The 17,848-nt window shown below is 42.7% G+C and overlaps 1 protein-coding gene across 3 annotated transcripts; it reads right to left on the minus strand.

Moving 5' to 3' along the window:
• Positions 1-1,779: 1,779 nt before the first annotated feature.
• On the minus strand, positions 1,780-17,107 carry hic1 (hypermethylated in cancer 1). Of its 3 annotated transcripts, none has more exons than XM_073485077.1 (2): positions 16,916-17,107; positions 1,780-10,777 (listed from the first exon to the last, which is right to left on the minus strand). In XM_073485077.1, exon 2 carries the CDS (start codon positions 10,758-10,760, stop codon positions 8,559-8,561), a length of 2,202 nt encoding a protein of 733 aa, XP_073341178.1. In that variant the 5' UTR covers positions 10,761-10,777; positions 16,916-17,107; the 3' UTR covers positions 1,780-8,558. The 3 variants fall into 3 exon arrangements, with proteins under 3 accessions (XP_073341178.1, XP_073341160.1, XP_073341168.1); XM_073485059.1 differs by lacking the exon at positions 16,916-17,107 and adding an exon at positions 15,219-15,304; XM_073485067.1 differs by lacking the exon at positions 16,916-17,107 and adding an exon at positions 15,219-15,264 and having other exon boundaries at positions 1,780-10,793.
• Positions 17,108-17,848: the final 741 nt, after the last annotated feature.

The following is a 17,848-nucleotide window of genomic DNA, read 5'->3' on the forward strand; positions in this document are numbered from 1 at the left end:
AGAGTTGAATTTGTTATTCAAACTGGATTATCAATTTTTGGTCTGAATGCCTACTCACCCTCCAAATAAAGTGACTGTGACAATCTGGCTAAACTTTTGGCTCGTTAACAACCTGTCTGAGCATCTTGTATTTCTTAATATCGCCATGTTCCTACATCTCAGTAATCAATTTAGAGACTAAATGATCGTGACAAGCTTGTTCCCCGGACATTGGAAACACATCCTAGCTTGAAAGCTCTGGAAAAAGTTAGTTAGTGGACTTCGATAATAACAGATATAGTCTGAAAGCCACATGTAATAAGCTGGAATTTTCCTTTAACTCGGAGAAAACTGCGCCTGCATTCCAGGTTGAGGAAAGAGAAAGAGCTGAGACATGTGATGAATGTCCTGCTGTTTCTTTTGTTTTCACCTACTGTTCAAACAGCATACAGTGGACAGTGTCTTTCATTACACCTGGTGAATGTGATCTCTCAGGAAGCACCTCGACTTCATGAATGCTGATGATTTACAGCACCTGAGAGCAGAAATGCTAATTTGTTTAATGTCAGGAGGTAATTCGTGGTAAGTCGCTTGATTCATATCAAACATCTGGAAGGCACTATGATTTCTTATGTGCTGGTGATAATAAGGTGATTTTCACACAGTGGAAAAGGATACGTGTGTGTGTGTGAGTGTGTGTGCCTGCCTGGCTGGTTTTGCTCCTGCTGACAGAGTAATGGATCTGTTCATTGTTGCATGTGGACTGTGTGTGATGTATGAGATTCATTTGAAATTCTCTGTCTTAAATGAGGCACTCACATGTCTCCATATGGGAGGATATGGACTCGAAGGCGAATGTATTATAGGAAAATGAACAGAAGTTGCTCATTTTTGCGGTCTCCATTGCTGTGAAATGGTCTCGATCGCGGTCTTTTGTCTCATATTTTTTTCCTTTTAATGTGAAACCCATATCATGCACAATAAATGTGTCAAAAATACAAATTGTTGCTGTGCTGGTCGGGTACTTAGAGTTCTCGTATGAAAGATTTTGAAATGGGGGAGATCTAATGTGAAAAAAATGAAGAAAAATATTAATTTAATTATTTCCAAAAAAAATAGTTGGAAGGATTGTTTGTATTTAGCACTGGACAACATGGCCTTAAAAGGTGTTTTTTTGCAATATTTTTAGGCACTGGTGGACCCTTCCAACGGAAAAAATTTGATCAAGTGCCCTCTAGGGTGCCCTTCTTGAGGAGAAAACGTAACAATGTGCACTTTGGGTTGCCCTTCTAGTGGACAAAACGTAGTGGAGTGCCCTCTCTTCACTATAAATATATCACGGCATCCTGCATACATGTGGCGCCCTTTATTTTTTCCCCCCTGCCCCTGAGTCTGCCACTGTATTTAGGCACACACTATATATCTCGATATTTTGAAATCTCCTCAAAAGCACTTAAAAAATAGTACGATAGGATGACTTAATCAATATCGGTATTACGATAATATTGTAGGGGTGACTTGGTACTTTCACAAAATATTAACATGATGAGAGTTTAATAATCAGCAGTAATGTGGATATAATGATTAAGCAAACAGTCTAGTAATTTTAGAAAACTACTTTTCCTTTAAAACCCTGATATCACAATATAACGATATCCAAAGTTTAAAATGATATATAGTCTTATTTCACAATAAAGATATAAAATTGCCCAGCCCTGGTATTTATAATTATTTATAATTGAAATATGTGTTCATGAGAACAGTGAGTAAATTAAATAATTTGACACATTTGCTCATAAATCCGTTATGCAATTCACTTTATTGCCAAGTTGATTTTGAGTATAGTAACAAACAAAAAAAACACGACATAATTCACATTGGCTTTTAAAAAAATAAAAGCCTTATCAACATGATTTTATCAAGACACCATAATTAAATGAAATTATTATAAAAAAAAAAAAAAAAACCCACAATTGAAATTTACACAAAAATTAACTATAAAACATTTGGACATGCAATAAATACATTCATTTCACTAAAGCAAAGTAAAATCAATATTGACAATTGAAATGCAGAAAAATACTGTTTGGTTTTAATGTATTGCTTATTTTGAAAATGAAACACTGACTGGACATTATTGATGTTTCATGGACGTCTGCTTTATGCCTGTTGAAACAAGATCTTCTACTGAAAAAATCTCATTTCCATTGTACATTTGTGATGTATGTATTCTGTCATGTGTTTTTTTTCCATCTATCCGCAGCGACTACTGTCTGCGTGGCAGTGTGTGTTACTGCTGAACCACAACCAGCCGGGTACAAGCAACTCCAAACGTCACAGTGATCGTCATCAAATCATAATCCATCATAACCTTTGTCCAAAACCAGAATGTTTTGTGCGTGTGTGTGTGTGAGAGAGAGAGAGAGAGGACCCTGAGGCTCTGTTACATTTTGGCACAGGTTAGTGTGTGTTGGGAGGAATCACCTTTTCTTTAATAATGGCTTTTTCTACAAGAAGCGACACTCCAAACAGAGCAGGGCAGCCTAATTAAATCTGACCTAATCTGGAGCAGTGGTCTGCCATCCAGCTGTGTGTGTGTGTGTGTGTGTGTTTGCCCATGAGTGTGTGTGAGTGTGTGTGTGTGTGTGATATACAATCATTCTCCAACTTTCACTCTTCCAAATTCCTGCTTGTTTTGCCCTCGCTCTTTGTCTTTTAATTTAAACCTCTGGAGCAGAAGTTGGACACTGTAAACGAAAAGATTCTGTCTGTCTTGTATGTGTTCAAGGTAGAGATCGAAGCCAAACAGATGGAGGACGACATGAGCAGCCAGAACACCCCCTTCCCCCCCGTTCAACTACAAAGAGCCTACTGTGGGTCATCTGCTGATTGGGTGATAATTGTTAGGTCTGGAAAAAATGGATGACATCTCTGAGGGCACGCTGACATGATGATTAACACTAAACTAATCCTTGACAATGACCTGCAGCATTGGACAAAACTTCATTTCCTCACAAGCAAATTTCCTACGAGAGGCGAATGAAACTCACCAACGACCAGCTTTTCTTTGTTATTTACTCGATGGAGCACAGGCCATTTTTCTCCCTGTTTCTGCTTCTTCTTCTCTTCCTCCCTCTTACTTGTTCTCTCCATCTCAGTGCATGACTTGGCTGGTGCAGCCGAGGCCCGGCTCAATTGTGCAATTTCATACATGTTTACTTTACTGGCATCTTTCTGAGCATATTTTCCCCCGAACATTTCCCCTCACATTATTCTGCATTTCCTCTACATGATATGCTGTCTTTAATCTCCCTTTGTAAGCTCTTTCTTGGCCCGAGGATCAGAACACAATAACCATGTCAGACTTTTCTTATTTGGCCCGTCATCTGCTGTATTTTAACACATGCCACAAAGTTCGTTTTGGAAATTGATCAGGAGTTTAAAGAAAAAGAAAGTAGCTTTTCACGTAAACATTTAGACAACTGTCTTCTTCAGCATGAAAAGCAGCTGGAAGTAAGTGGATCACGGGGGAGAGGAGGGAGGCAGCGGTGCGCTGTGGGTCAGCGGTTTGTGTGGAGTGTAAGAGGAGAGAAGGGACACAGAGAGGTGAGGAGGGAAGCTGTGCTTTGAGGTAACAAGGGGCGGTGAACGAGCGTAGCCAAGCTCCGCACTGGAGGGAGGAAGAGGAGGAGAGCGAAGGAAGCAAAGTGCCAGAGGAGAGGCAATTGTGGGACTTCTAGGGGATCATAAGAGTCATAAAAAATCACAATACAATGATTTTTCCAGAAAAGTGCAGTTCGGGGAAGTAAATCTAAAGCAGCTGCTTGTAATAAAGACTCTTGAAAGTGTCAAATCTCTCCCTTGTACTTCACCCTGCTACACTGTGGGAAAGGCGCTCAGACATGTAGATGGACAGGTGCACTGTGTGGACACCTACACACTCACAAGCATACAAATTATTGCAGAATCATCGATGAAGGCACATTTCTTTTAATCGATTTTTGGTTTCAAGGCCATAAAAAAGTCTCAATTATTGATATTATTTGGCTGTAGCTTACATTTAAAGGAGTCCTCATAAAAAGAAATATGTACACTGGACAATAGTGGCATGTCTGCGCTGTGCTCTCATGATTAACCACACAGATGAAGGCTTTCAAACAAGGCAAAGTCAAGGTTTGGTCAGGAGCTTAGCTCGACAACGCAGGCCGTGGAAACTACAAAGATTGTCGCTGAGTTTTGTTTTGAGCGTCTGCTAAGTGCTTCAGTCCTTTTGGCACGCAGCGCAATATACAATAAATGTCAAACAGCGGTACGAGTGCAGATCAGGACTATTCAGCCTGTCAGTGTCACATAGGTGACCCCGGCCTGCTACCGCTGGTAGAGAGCTTAGAGGCATGCTTTGCATTTTTTTATGTTAAACCCATTTTTGGTCTACACAAGGCCACTGGAACTCATCTAGATCACTTTTTTATTTCTATATTGTTAGTGTTATAAAAGTTACGGGCCTGGGATGGTTGCCATAAAAACATTAGAAAGGAATGAAGTGAAGTTAAAGAAAAAAGATCAACCCACATCTCATTGCCGGCGGTTTGTCTTCCTGCGCTCGTTTATGCTCATTTTCATCAATTAATGTAACTAATAAATTTTTTTAATTTTATGACTTTCAAAACATCTTCAGCAGAACCACTTTGGTGACAGCGAGAGGTTTTCTGGTTTGGTGTGTCGTATAAATAACATTAACAAAGGCACATGGCATAAATCCCCATGGGGTGAGTGGTTACACCAGTTAATTGAATCAAGACTCTTATAATTTTACTAATTGAATCAACCACAGAGCAAAAGAAATACAGCCAGTTTTTCAAATTATGATTTACATTACACTTTCCTTCATATTGATCAGCCCTGCCCCAATTTTGTAAATGTAGAGAATATGAATATCTGGAGAAAATGTTTTAATGATTACTCTGAGCAACACAAAAAGTTGAACCCACTACAACCTCAAACTGTAACAAAATGTCTGAATGGCTTCCTCACCGCGCAGCCCTTGAAAGCCTACGATGTCGTATCACCGTGATACTGAGCAGAGGTTTACTCCCAAAGAGCAAAAAAAGGGGAAGGAAAAGAGAAGATACAGTCTACTTGTTTTCTGAATGGAGAGTTTTAGAAGTACGAACAAGCTTTCATACTGAGACAATGGCTCGCGTCCACCCTGCTGCGTTCTCCCTGCTCCTCTCCCTCCCCATTCTCCGTCTCTCTATCTGCCTCTGAGCAGAAACACACGGCACATCCTGCTCAGCACAACACACCAGCCAAAAGTTCACTTCCTGCTCCTCAGCTCTTCTCCTTCACACCAGCCCTATTCCCAGGACATGCATTAACGGCTCCTCATGCGCTCAAACAGCACAGGGGACATGCAAACAGACAAGCGAACGCTTCCCCTTTCTATAGATACACAAACCTCCCCCCCTCTGTCTGTCATACACATTAATGCAATTAAGCACATTTCGAACAGCGCAAATGTTCGGACATTATCTTTGCTCTTCCCTCCTGCACAGATTTGGAGTGACAGTGGAAACACTTTGTGTTATTTTAATGGTGTAAGGCAGGGAAAAGAGGAGACAGATTTTCATTTAAACTCCTGAATGAGAGGGAGTGAGGGGACTGAAATTCCCACGACTGACATCCGCCTGCTCCTATGTTTTTTAACACGTATGCACATGTTTGTGCAGCAAGCTCTTACTGTCAATAATGTTTCATTTCAGCTGAGCATTATCCAAAACAGGCCGGCTTCCTGTGTGTCTGACTCTCATGTAAAGTTCACTAACCTCTGCAGAAAAGGGGTCAAACAATATGAGGCTGGTTTTCATACGCGCCCAGTAAAGCCAACGTTTGTCTGTTTAGGGAAGTACTCATAACACATCATAACTTGTGCAGACATTTCAAAACATTACATTTGTCACCTAGACTTTACTGTATGTGTGGTTGAAACTAAAGATCAATGCCACTATGCCTCGCTAAAGTGTGGTTCAGAAATTCACCAACAGCCAGTTAAGATACTACCAAAATGACTTTGCCTTATGTTACAAAAACAATGGAATTGGTCAGACCGACACAAGCCTCTTAGAGGACGACACAATAAAAAAAAAATGTATACCGCATAGTAAAAAATAAAAACAAAAAAAATGTTAATATCACATGTTATCTCTCTGCTGTAAAACTGTAACAAGAAATGTATAAACACAGAAATAACCACAGGTTTAACACAGGACGACTGCCCTGTTAATAAGAAAATAAAAAAGTGTGTGTGAGTGTGTGCGCGTGTGTGTGTGTGTGTGTGTGTGTGTGTGTGTGTGTGTGTGTGTGTGTGTGTGTGTGTGTGTGTGTGTGTGTGTGTGTGTGTGTGTGTGTGTGTTTGTTATTCAAAGGTTTAGTAAAGCTTAGCGTCCCCATGCTGGGTTCAGTCCTGAGGTAAGCACCAGTTTCACGTGCGCTGCTTTCAGTTAAAATCAAAAATAAAGAAAAGTAAGTGACAGAAAACAACATGTTTGATATGATCATATGCTACAGAGAATTAAGAAGCCCTTAAATTATTGTTACATTAAAAAAAAAAAAAAAAAGAAAGAAAAACAATCCCAAAAAGTCAGGCACATTGTCTCTGTTTTTTTTAAGAAGCCTTTAAGATTCACTACGTCTATCACAGTGTATTTATGGCTTTAGTCTTCACATTCACCCACTGAGGTTGGCATTGGCACTATAGTGGTCAGACATTTCTAATCTGAATCAAGGACCAGAAAAGTGGAAAAGGAAAAAAAAATAAAAGAAAAGGCCAGCATGGTTTTTGGAATAAACACTGAAAGAGAAAAATGTGCCGTCTACCCACAACCTTTAAGTGCTCTTTTGTTTTCAAGCTGGAGGAGCCGCTGGTCAGCCGACACAGAAATATGTCATTCTTTGTTTTCCACATTCGATACCAGCAGCGGGGAGAAGGGAGGCGAGGGCCGGGAGACATTTGCTCGGGCTCGGATGTGATGTTAATAAGTGGATCAGAGGGGTAAGATGGCAGGCATGAAATGGGACATCATGCCGGCGAGCAGTGCGAATTGTCCAGGAGAAAGTGAGATTTCACAGGGATTACTGAGGCGCAGCAGCTGGGGTGCGCTGCTCACCCGCTGGCTTCCTGGGAAGACCCACAAACCCCTTCTTATGTTCATATCGCGGACAGATTAGCAGCTCGCTATGTGTGTGTGGAGAGGGGTGTAAATGCGTGTGGTGTGTGTGGAGCGCTTTTAAGGCAGAGGGGCTGAGTGCAGCACTCTCTTTGGCCTGTCAACAGTAGCACGGCTCCCAGGCAACAGACTACAGGGTGAGGGAGGTCAGATGAGAGGTCGGACAGCGGAGCGACATCTGACTACCGCCGCAACACAATTAATCATCAGGCTGCTGCGAATGAAGTAACTGCTCTTGACAGAAAATGACAGATTTCTGTGTCATTACCTCTGACCTGGTCCGTGCCCCCTCTGACTCTAACAATTGTAAATATTACACAATGTCAGAGGCAACACCCATGCTTCGTCTACGCCATGAGATGAAGCTACACTCATCATGAACAGGGATTAGTGTGTCATCAGTCGGGTATGTGCAATCATGTCCCAGTTATGAGATCACAGGGCTGAGCTTACAGCGTCTCAATAACAACTGAAAGCTGAGGGATGTTAGTCAAAATGCAAAGGAAGTTATAGCTCAAGAAGGGTTGCATGCTGAGTGTAAGGCTGATTAAGCTACCATTACTGTCACATAGCATGAGCCTTTATCCGCACAAATATGCAGGGGAGTGGGTTACTTTCAAACAAGTGTGGAGAAAAAAAAGCAGAGGAGACTTTACCAAAATGCTGCTCGTTCAGTCATTTCCTCGGCAGGAGCGTGATTTGGAGAAGAAGCTGGAGAATGAGATACATAAATTGTCCAGTACCCCAAAAACAGAGAAAAAAAAATGAAAAAAAAAAAAAAATCCTCCCATTACTTTAAAGTCCAGAAGAGTTGGCTTATTCATTTGGTAAAAAAAAAGTTCCGCTCAGGTCTGGACCGAAACCCTGAATCTTGTCCTTTATGTGCTTTTCTCATTTTTTTGTACACAAGCTTTTGTACACAGGTTTAGGGTCAGATTGCAACGTTTCCTTGCAACAGTTTCTCTTTGGATTTCACCACAATACAAAAATAAATAAAACAATTTCATTTTTGGTTTTCAATTTGCAACTTTGGCTCAATTGCTGTGTTTTTGTTTTTTTTAATGTTTGTTTGCCTACACTTGTACATAAATACTGTACTTCTTTGATCGAGTGTCCCTTGGTCACAGAATAGCACAGAGCCCCTTTATGAAGGAGGACTTTAAGATACATTAGATGCATAGAAAGGCACTTACAGTCTACACGTTTTTGGTGTGCATCAACAGACCAATTCCTTTTGGCCTGAGTCTGAGGTGCAGAGAAGATACTGAGTTGAGGTGAATGGCTTTTGAATACTGCAAGTTGTGTGTGCACACAGACCTATTGGTGATGGCCGTTTATACAGGTCATGTGGTCTTAGCTGGGTGAGTAGCGGTCAATGGTGCGGGCTTCAGAGAGGGCCTGTGGGGGAGGGGGGAGGGGCTGGCCCAGGACATCCATCTTGTCGTGGGAGAGGCCCAGGTGCTCCGAGGCCAGTTTGGACAGCGGGTAGAGGCTTTCGATGGCCTTTGCATCAGCTACCAGTTGCTGCTGGGCTTGGAGGAGAAGCTCATTGGCCTTCTCCGGCTTCAGCCCCAGATGCTCCGCTGCGTATTTACTCAGAGGATAGATGCCCTCGTTAAAGTCCAGCTTCAGTTTCCCATCTGTGGTCAGGCCCCCCGGGGTCCCTCCACCGCTGTGCATCTTCATGTGGCTGATCAGGTTGCGCTGCTGAGCGAACTTCCCTCCACACACCTGACATTCATAGGGCTTCTCCCCTGAGTGGATGCGCATGTGCTCGGTGAGGCGATACTGCCGGGTGAAGCGCATGCCACAGGAGTCACAGGCAAAAGGTTTGAGGCCCAGGTGGCTACGCATGTGGCGCGTCATGGTGCCGCGCTGCGTGAACTTCTTGCCACAGATGCTGCAGGGGTACGGCCGGGTCAGCCAGTGGGTCTTCTCATGCTGGCGCAACGTGGCCGGATCTTTGTAGGACTTTTCGCAGGCGGAGCAGCGGTAGGGTCGGATCATCTCCCCGATGCCCCCTGAACTCAACCCCTGGCTGGACTTGGACTCCAGATGGGCTAGACTGTTCAAACTGTTGCTGCTGTTCAGGCTCCCATAACCATTTGTGTTACTGCTCATGTTTTTGGTGCTGCTGTTATTGCTGTTTCCCATCTCCCCACCAGAGTTGCCGTACAGCTCTTCTTCTGTGTGAGTCTCCACATGTGCGTTGAGCTGCTCTGAGCTCGGGAAGCCTTTGTCGCAGGGGATGCAGACATACAGATTGTCCCCGAAGCTCTCTGGCTCATACGGCATGTGGAACCTCCCCATGGATCCAGGAGGGGACGGCCGGCCTTCACTGCTGCCCGTCTCCTCTGTGCCTGACCCGCTCTTGTCGTCTGCTCCTTCGCTCTCCTCTCCTGTCTTGTGGTGGTTATGATGTTGGTCTCCATTTTCGCCCCCTTCCTCCTCATCCTCATCCTCATCTTCATCTTCAGGTGTGTATGAGAGTGGCTCGTGTTTCACCCAGCGGTAGATGTTCCCCATTTCTCTGCCTGCCTCTCCGCCTTCCGTGGGGGTGTCAGGGCTCGGGGGGCACGGGTAGCGATCTGTGCCCTGGGAGCCTGAGCGATGCAGGTGAGGGAGGTGCGGGGCAAGAGGCTGGTTGAGATGGGGGAAAGGTGGAGGAGTGAGGGAGCTTCCCTGGTCGGTCGACTCCATTTTCTCTGAGGGGAAGGCCCGTCCATTCGTGCCCTGGATAGGACTGGTGCGGCCACTCAGAGTCCCGTCTCGCTCTTCATCATGAGTGTTTGCCAGATGTGAGTGAGAGGGCGTGTGCTGTGACTGGGAGTTGGGGCTTTTCTTTGAGAGATCAAGGCCGTAGTTGGGGGAGCAGTTCCTGTCAGGGTGGGCTGAGCGCCCGAGCTGGGCAGGCAGAGCTGACTGCAGGGACGGGAACACCTGAGAGCCCTGGGTGGAGGTGGGGGCATACAGCTCTCCTGCATGAAGGGCTAGTCGATGGGGAAGTAGCTCCTCGGGTCCTCGGATTGCATGGCTGTTCAGAATTCCTCCGGGAGGGCAGGACTGAATGACAGGAGTAGAAACCCTATACCTGCCACCACTCCCTAAACCCATACTATTGGGCCCCATCTTTGGGTACGGGAGAAATGCAGGACCTGGGCGGGGAGGGTACTTGCCATTTCTTTTCAGCTTCTTTTTGCACAGGGCCACTAAGTCGAGCAGCTGAAGGTAGCTGGCTGCTGCCAGGACAGCCCCCAGATTGGGTTCAGTGGGACAAGTGGGGTCTCCGTCACTAAGGCGGCCTGTGTATATGTAGTCCAGAATGACCCTGAAGACCCCTGGACTCACCATCTCGTGGTCGAGGTTGATGAGATTGTCATGGACCACCAAAGATTTCAAGTAGAGGCTGCTGGCAGCCAGAATGTTCTTGTGAGCTCTGAAGAGGGCGTTCTGCACCACAATGATAACATCACACAGGAAGCCCTTGGTTCGCTGGCTGTTGAGCTGCAGGAGGAGATCCCTAGCATGACTTGGAACTTCCATGGCACCCAGCATCGTCTTCAGTCCGCCACCTGAAACAACAGATATCTGTAAAACGTCATGCAGCAGTCAGCATTTTAATATACACCAGCAATATACATGTGTAATTTTATGCACCATGAGAATGATTAATGATGCATTTGTAAAAGTAATCTCTGAAAAGTTAGAATTACACATCAGACTTTGTTACAATGTATTTGAGAGATTCGAGTACAGTAGGATTGATTGCCAAAATAAAAGCCTTTAAAGAAAATTAATATAGATTAATTAATTAATCACGGATATTTTTTTTTAACACAGCACAACTTAATTTAATTGCGTTCTTATGTAAACGCATAATCACAGTTTTATAATTTGATTTTGTCGCCTAATTTACTAATTAATCTGTAATTCATGCCTTAAATATTTGCATAATCATGTTTAATTCATCGGTTCCACTTGATGGAACAAGTACTGAGTGCAGAACTAATCTGTGGGAAGTGCACATTAAGGCCACTCAGTAAAAGTGAACTTTTGCTGAATGTGACCGGGTGCAGTGGTTTTCTCATTATCAGAAATACAAGTCTACGGGTTCACTTCCTCTGCAGCGAGCAAAAAAAAGAGAGAAAGAGCAAAATTCAGAAAACCGCAGATATATATTTTGTAACTGCTGGCTTCCTGATAAAGTAATCCAGAAGTGGTGCGCAGAGTTTAAAAACAGAGCGAGAGGATGAATGTTTCACAAGTATGATGAACAGCAGGTATAAACCTGAGGGGGAAAGGACACATCCAAAAAAAGATAGGTCTTTCAGCTCCCCTTTCTGCCCAGTCATATAAGGAACAGTGTGTGCACGAGATGTAAATCAGCATTACATGCTTCAACAGTTTTCGTTAAGATGAGCTGCAGGGCTCTAATGCACACACACGGACGCACACACACTCATACACACTCAAATATCAACACTAATTGTTCCATCAAGCCTAAAATAAACTACATCAGCTGCATGCATGTATTGTTCAACCAGTGGCATCTGAGGATAGTTTACTTATGAGATTAAACGTCTCAAACTGTCCCTAAGGGCTTAGTCGCACTGATGGGAAACAAGCAACTAAATAAATATCATGTCATCTGTCTGATCATGCTCTTCCTGACACCAGCTCATTCACTTCTTGTTTATTTCATTCAGCGTACAGGCTCAGCACAAAGAATGGGGAAGTGTGAATCTAAATTCGAAAACACCTTGACGAGAGAGTTGCTGAGGGATTCTGGGGAATCCTGAACAAAAATGTGCCTCTTTTCTTCTCCTCTTACAGTGCACCGCAAGCTACAACTGTCTATTCTGAAAACTCAAGGTCACCGCTTAGTAGAATTTTAGCAGTACTTTAGTGAATGCACATTCAGTTTCAGGCCTCCAACATCAGAAATTAATGTCAGTACTGATTAAACGGAAAAACGAGAAGTCAGATTAACTTGAGATCATGCGGTTAACAGTCATCAATATTTTCATAGAAAATCAGCATTTTCTATTTTCATTTTAAAAGGTGCTGTCCTCACATATACATGATTTGCACGCTATTTATAACGTATTATCTTGTTCATAATATCTATAAAAAAAAAAGAAGGAAGAAGAAGAAAACCTATGAATAAAAAGGCGGGTATGGCAGGTTTTGGTGGGTTTACGCTCCATCACGTCCCCAGTTGTCATCTAAAGTGTTTCCACTTCTGGTTTCTGTCTGGCTTTGATTACTCAACGTTCAGATTTTACTATAAATTTCAGCGTCGGTCGGATCAAACGTGTTTAGAAACGAGGGTGATATGAGGAATAGGTCAGAGACTTTCCACAACTCGCTGAACTTTTGCAGAGCCTCCACTGCATGAAGGGGCTGTTCAGCTTACTGGATGCTGAGCGGAGCACCGTGACACGTTGTGTACCCACACACACACAATCAGAGTACGTTCTCGTCTGTATGTGATCTACAGCAGCACAGTTCAGCTGCAGAAATGTCAGCCTTCTTTTTGTCCTGATTTATGAAGACAAACCTTTCAGAATTGAATCTGTCCATGCAAACTTTTTAAAAAATCTTTTAAGACACAGTAAAAAAAAAAATCTCATGCAGAGTTTCTGTGCACCTGCAACCTGCTTTGCATGCAAATTATTTTTGCTGTTTTGTCCTGTGGTAACAACAGCCAGAGTTGGTTTCCCAACAGAGACAACAAGGATCTCCTTTCTCTCGCTGTAATCAGCGTGAGTCTTCTCCGAGGCTACAACTTGCCTTTTAAAACATCTGAGCTCACCGTTTGAAGCAGCCCACCGACAAAAAGTGAGCAGTGAAACATGTTTTATAAAACTCTTGATCTGGAGGACATGTGTAAGCTCACTGCATCCTGTTAGGAAGCCATCTATGATTGCAAAGATATTTAGCCAGAGCCTGCAACATGTGACGTTCCTGTAAACACATTCAAATGCCTGCACCACAGTTTGTTTTGTTTTGTTTATGTTAAACAGGCTAAATTAAATCATTTTTATAGGGTGCACAAACAGCACTGCCGCCTGAGAGAAGGCTGCTAGAGTCCCCCAGGGATGCACGGCTGTTTTCATCTGATAGCCTTCTGTTTCACGAGCCGTGAACATGCTGAGGAAACTTAGATGCTGACGTTCTTAGTGGTGATGGCATTCAGTCATTTGCATTAGATTAATATTCATTGTCCCCGTGTTTGGTCTGTTTTGACACTTCTGTGGTTTGGGGTGAAGCGGGAGACTAAACTTCCTACCTCTACATGCAGCCTCAGTCACATAAACACTCCACACATCTGCTTAAAACGTTGTGTTGACATTTTATTTTCTTTCATTTCAATTTGCTGCCCATGCTCGACGTCCACCTTGTTTATCTTAGAGCCCATTTGACCGTGTTCACATGCAGCTCCTGCTCAATTTACGAGGCAACTTTTTGCAGGAAGGTATTTTATATTCATTTAATCCAACTCATAATTTACTTTTTTGTCATTTTTGTGGCTCACAGAAGGCTGGAGAAGCTTTACATGCATCAAATCGGAGAGCAGGTTTTACATTTGTAGTTAGATGGAGTAGAAGAACACATGATAGGTGGGTATGTTGAGTTTTAGTCAGGTCAGCAAACATCAGAGAGTCAGTTTCCTGTGTGAATGCTGTTCTCTCGCATCTAAAAAAGTCAACACACACTTAGATATGAGAGTAAGAAAGCTTGTTAAACTTAATGGGCACCAAGTTTATTTAGGGTATTTATTTTGTCTTTTCTATTTTTGGATTACAATCATTAAACATCGTGCAGGTTTTTTTCACAGCAAATATAAAAATACATCTGCAGTACTTATTTCTAATTTATTCTGTTGAACTTTAACGATCGATAGACTGTAAATTTATTTGAATATTAAAACGAATTTAAGGCCACTGTGCGCAAGTTTTATCCGCCTGTGGATCAGAAGTTCAGGGGCTCGTTTCTAACATCTGAGCGCTTCACGTCGCGTCCGTGCAACGCAAGGAACGTACGAAGTGGTCTGCTGACTTCGACCCGTCCTCTCTGCGTCTCTAATCTGCTTTACTCTTCTTCACTTATAGTACAGTAAACCGAATCACGAGTGGATCCATCTCTCTGAGCTGCAGCGCCTTATCAACGCCAAAAAAAAGAGAGAGAGAGAGAGAGAGAGAGAGAGAGGGAGGGAGAGAGAGATACAGAGAGAGAGAGAGAGCTCTAAATCACCTCCAGGAGCAGTTTTCTACTACTTAAAGGTGAATCAGACAGCTGTTTCTTCTTCGGACCTGTCAACAGCAGCTCTTTCTTACATGGATGTAAAACTCGGAAAGCAGGAATCCATGCGCTAAACATGCCCCCACCAAAATATTCCTCTAACATTGTGAGCTCAGTCCTGACATTATTACGCACGGTTACAGGCCTGTTTTATAATGATATAATTCCCCTGTAGCTTCCTTTTTATATTTATTACAGGGTAACTAAACAATCTGAAGTTCCCTTTCGACCGAGGCCGACGTTCCCTTTAACTTTCGCATCAATTGTGAGTTTTAAAAAAGTAAATAAAATATTTTAACTAAAATCTTCTTTTTTTTAACTCTAAACGTTTGCATATTTTTCAAGCATGATACGCCATTTAAATTCGCATTTACACCAGCCTGAGTCTGGAGAATTTCACAAATTATCCTGATCTGTGTGTAATTAATTATATAAAATAATAATAATTAAAAAAAGGGGGGAAAAATGTGTTTTCAACCGGCACGAATTAAATGCGTAAAAAGGACCGAGCGCTGTCTTTCTTGAGGACATCAAAATGATCCTGGAATCAGAGCTTATTCTACAAACATCTCAACGATGGAATAAAAAACACATTTTCCTCTGTGACACTCTACAGTCTAATGAATAAAAAAACCTAACAGCGATCCTGCCCCTGTTCTCGCTCTTGTTTGGGTGCCTTGCATGCGCGCAGCAGCATACAGCTCTTACCTGCATGCCCGATGTCTTCTGCCATCCGATCTAAGTCTCCCTTAATGATCATCTCAGCAGCCTCCAGGAGTCATATCTGACGTTTCAGCTTTGAACTGCCAGCCTCCAAAAAACCATGCCAGTTTTCCGAGCGCGTCTGCCAGCTCTTTTTTTATGATTATTAATTGATATGAATTTCTTGTCGCTCCTTAGGTCCGTCCTCCCACCCACTTTCCTCCCTCTCTCTCCCTCTTTTCCCTCTCCCTCTCTCTCTCTCCCTCTCTCTCTGTCTCTGTGTCTCTCTGCCCCTCCTCTCCCCTCTTTCTCATCCCCTCCTATAAAAAAATACGTGCTTAGACCAGCATCAGTTTCCTCCTATTTTTTTTCTTCTAGTAATTTCCTTAGCTATTTTTGAGTCGGAGCAATAACGCGCACCGGGATGATAATGGAGCCTCTATGCGCCTTAAGTGTTTTAGCGCCCCGTGTGATGTCAGTCTATAATAAAACTAAAAGGTAAAATCGAGGGCAGGAACTTCAAGTGACCCCGACTTGAACTCCTCAACACATCGTCTTAAAGAGACAGGCAGCTATTGTATACATACCGCGTATATGTCGCCTATTTATGATCAGGCACTTCAAACTCTTGAGAGGAGTTGTTCCAGCTTTTCATCTCAATGGATTTTAATTAGAGGCCAGAATTAAATCAAATGCAATCACACTTTCTTTTGCTTCTTTTCTAAAAAAAAAAAAAAATAGAATAACAATAAATCAACAACTGCTGGTGTTCTGTAACTGCGCATTTTTTAATGAAGTAGATCCAATAAAACTGTTAAATTAAGTTGACTTCCACCTTCCCCTGCAGACCTCCTCTGAGAAGCCTTAATGGGCCCCCTGGCTTCGCTTAAAGAGCTCAATTAGCTAAGTGGAAACTAAAAGGAGGTTTGACAAACCACGTTAAAAACACACATCTCTCTCCCTCCCTAAAATTAAAACACCTGCTGTGACTTTTATAAAAAAACAAACAAACTACCTCCAGCCCTCACCTGGGCATGGAGATTAAAGTGGACAGCATTACAAATGGGCAGATTGAAAAGTTCTCTGAAAACTGACAACACAAGCACATTAAGGCCTAGTTTGATGTTTAAATAATGTGCATATCTACTTAGAAACCTGTCAAGTTTTTTTTCCACAAGATGAATTAAGGATTATGTCACAATATTCCTACTATTGGTAGTAAGAAATGCAGCTCTTGTAGAATTCCTTCCCAAATTTCTTTTCATATTTCCCCTTCTCTTTCCTCAGACCAATGCAGTCATCCTATTTAACATCAAAACGAATTATCAGAACATTTAATTTGACGTATATTTTATATAAAGTGTGCGTTTACTTCTTACTTTACGCACACAAGTTGTGCTGAGAATCCTCCGAGGAGACCTCCGTGACCTGGATGATTTAATTACGCACGCATGAAGATCATAAATTAAAAAAATAAAAATGTCTATTTTAGCAGAAGTTATTATCAGATGAGTTTCAGGCCGGACGTGCCCATCCGATCCAGATGTTCAAGCTCTGTCAGCACTGAAGGCTACATCAGGACCATCGGCTCAAGACGAAACGACGCATTAAAACCTGGATGAACTCATCCGAAGCTGCTCTTTAAGACACAGTGTGTGACCACGCGTCTTACATGGATGTCTCCGCCGTGTCACAAATCTTACCTCGGACTCATGTCTGGTGCTCTGGCCGTATGTGTGCTCTCCTTTTCGGCATTCCCTCATTAGGACCTCCGCAGTTTTCCCCAGGTCCAGCTCTCTCTCTGCCTCACTCTCTTTCTCTCTCTCCTTCAAAGCGTCTCCTCCGCGGATTTTTTCAGCCCTCTCTCTCCCGGTTTTCTCCTTCTTTCACCCTCTTCCATACACTGAAATTTCTCACGTGTTAACAAGACTATCTGACACTTCAGACTGTGTTGAGGTCCGGTCGGACCAAACCTGCCGGCGCCGGAGACTTTACGCGCACAGCGACACCCAATGGTGCACTCGGCGGCAGCGTGTCCCATCGGATTCATCAAGGAGGACACGCTGAGCAGTGATTTAAAGGGGGGGGGGAATTAAAAGGTAGGGGAGCTCTGACTTCTCATGTGTGAGCAGCACATGGAAACACACGGTCAGTCATGCTGATGAGGTGTTTGTGGTTAAATCGGGATAAAAAGTCTGGTCAGCTTTGTGCAAATGAAAGGTAAGTTCAGGTATTTAGTGATGAATATCATTTTTTTACACAAAAACATGTCACGTTTGAACAGAAGTATTCAAGTATTTTACTGAAGTAAAAGAAAAAGCACGTCATGAAAATATTCAATTACAAGTCTAACATTTAAAAAGCAACAATATGTATCTAAAGTACTAAAAGTACTTTAGTTACAAATGTAATAGTATATTATTATTCATCATTTACATGTAAACTGTACTGTGGGCTTGTTGTAACTACTTTATATGCTGCATCATAGTTTGGTCTGTAACAATATATCATATTTTATAGGCTGATTGTGTGTTTTGTGCTTAAATTCATCACCTGAAAGCAGTGATGGAATGTAACTAATAATATATACTCAAGTACTGTACTTAAGTACAATTTTGAGGTACCTCTACTTTACT

Source organism: Pagrus major, chromosome 2 (assembly GCF_040436345.1).
Source record: "Pagrus major chromosome 2, Pma_NU_1.0".
NCBI classification, from domain to species: Eukaryota; Metazoa; Chordata; class Actinopteri; order Spariformes; family Sparidae; genus Pagrus; species Pagrus major.

What these genes read in the sequence shown, in the direction of transcription:
- hic1 (XM_073485059.1), bottom strand. Translation starts at nt 15,270, where the DNA reads ATGATCATTAAGGGAGACTTAGATCGGATGGCAGAAGACATCGGGCAT. An exon ending in AGAAGACATCGGGCATGCAG is followed by an intron (nt 10,778 to 15,218) that starts GTAAGAGCTGTA and finishes CTGTTGTTTCAG; the next exon opens with GTGGCGGACTGAAGACGATG.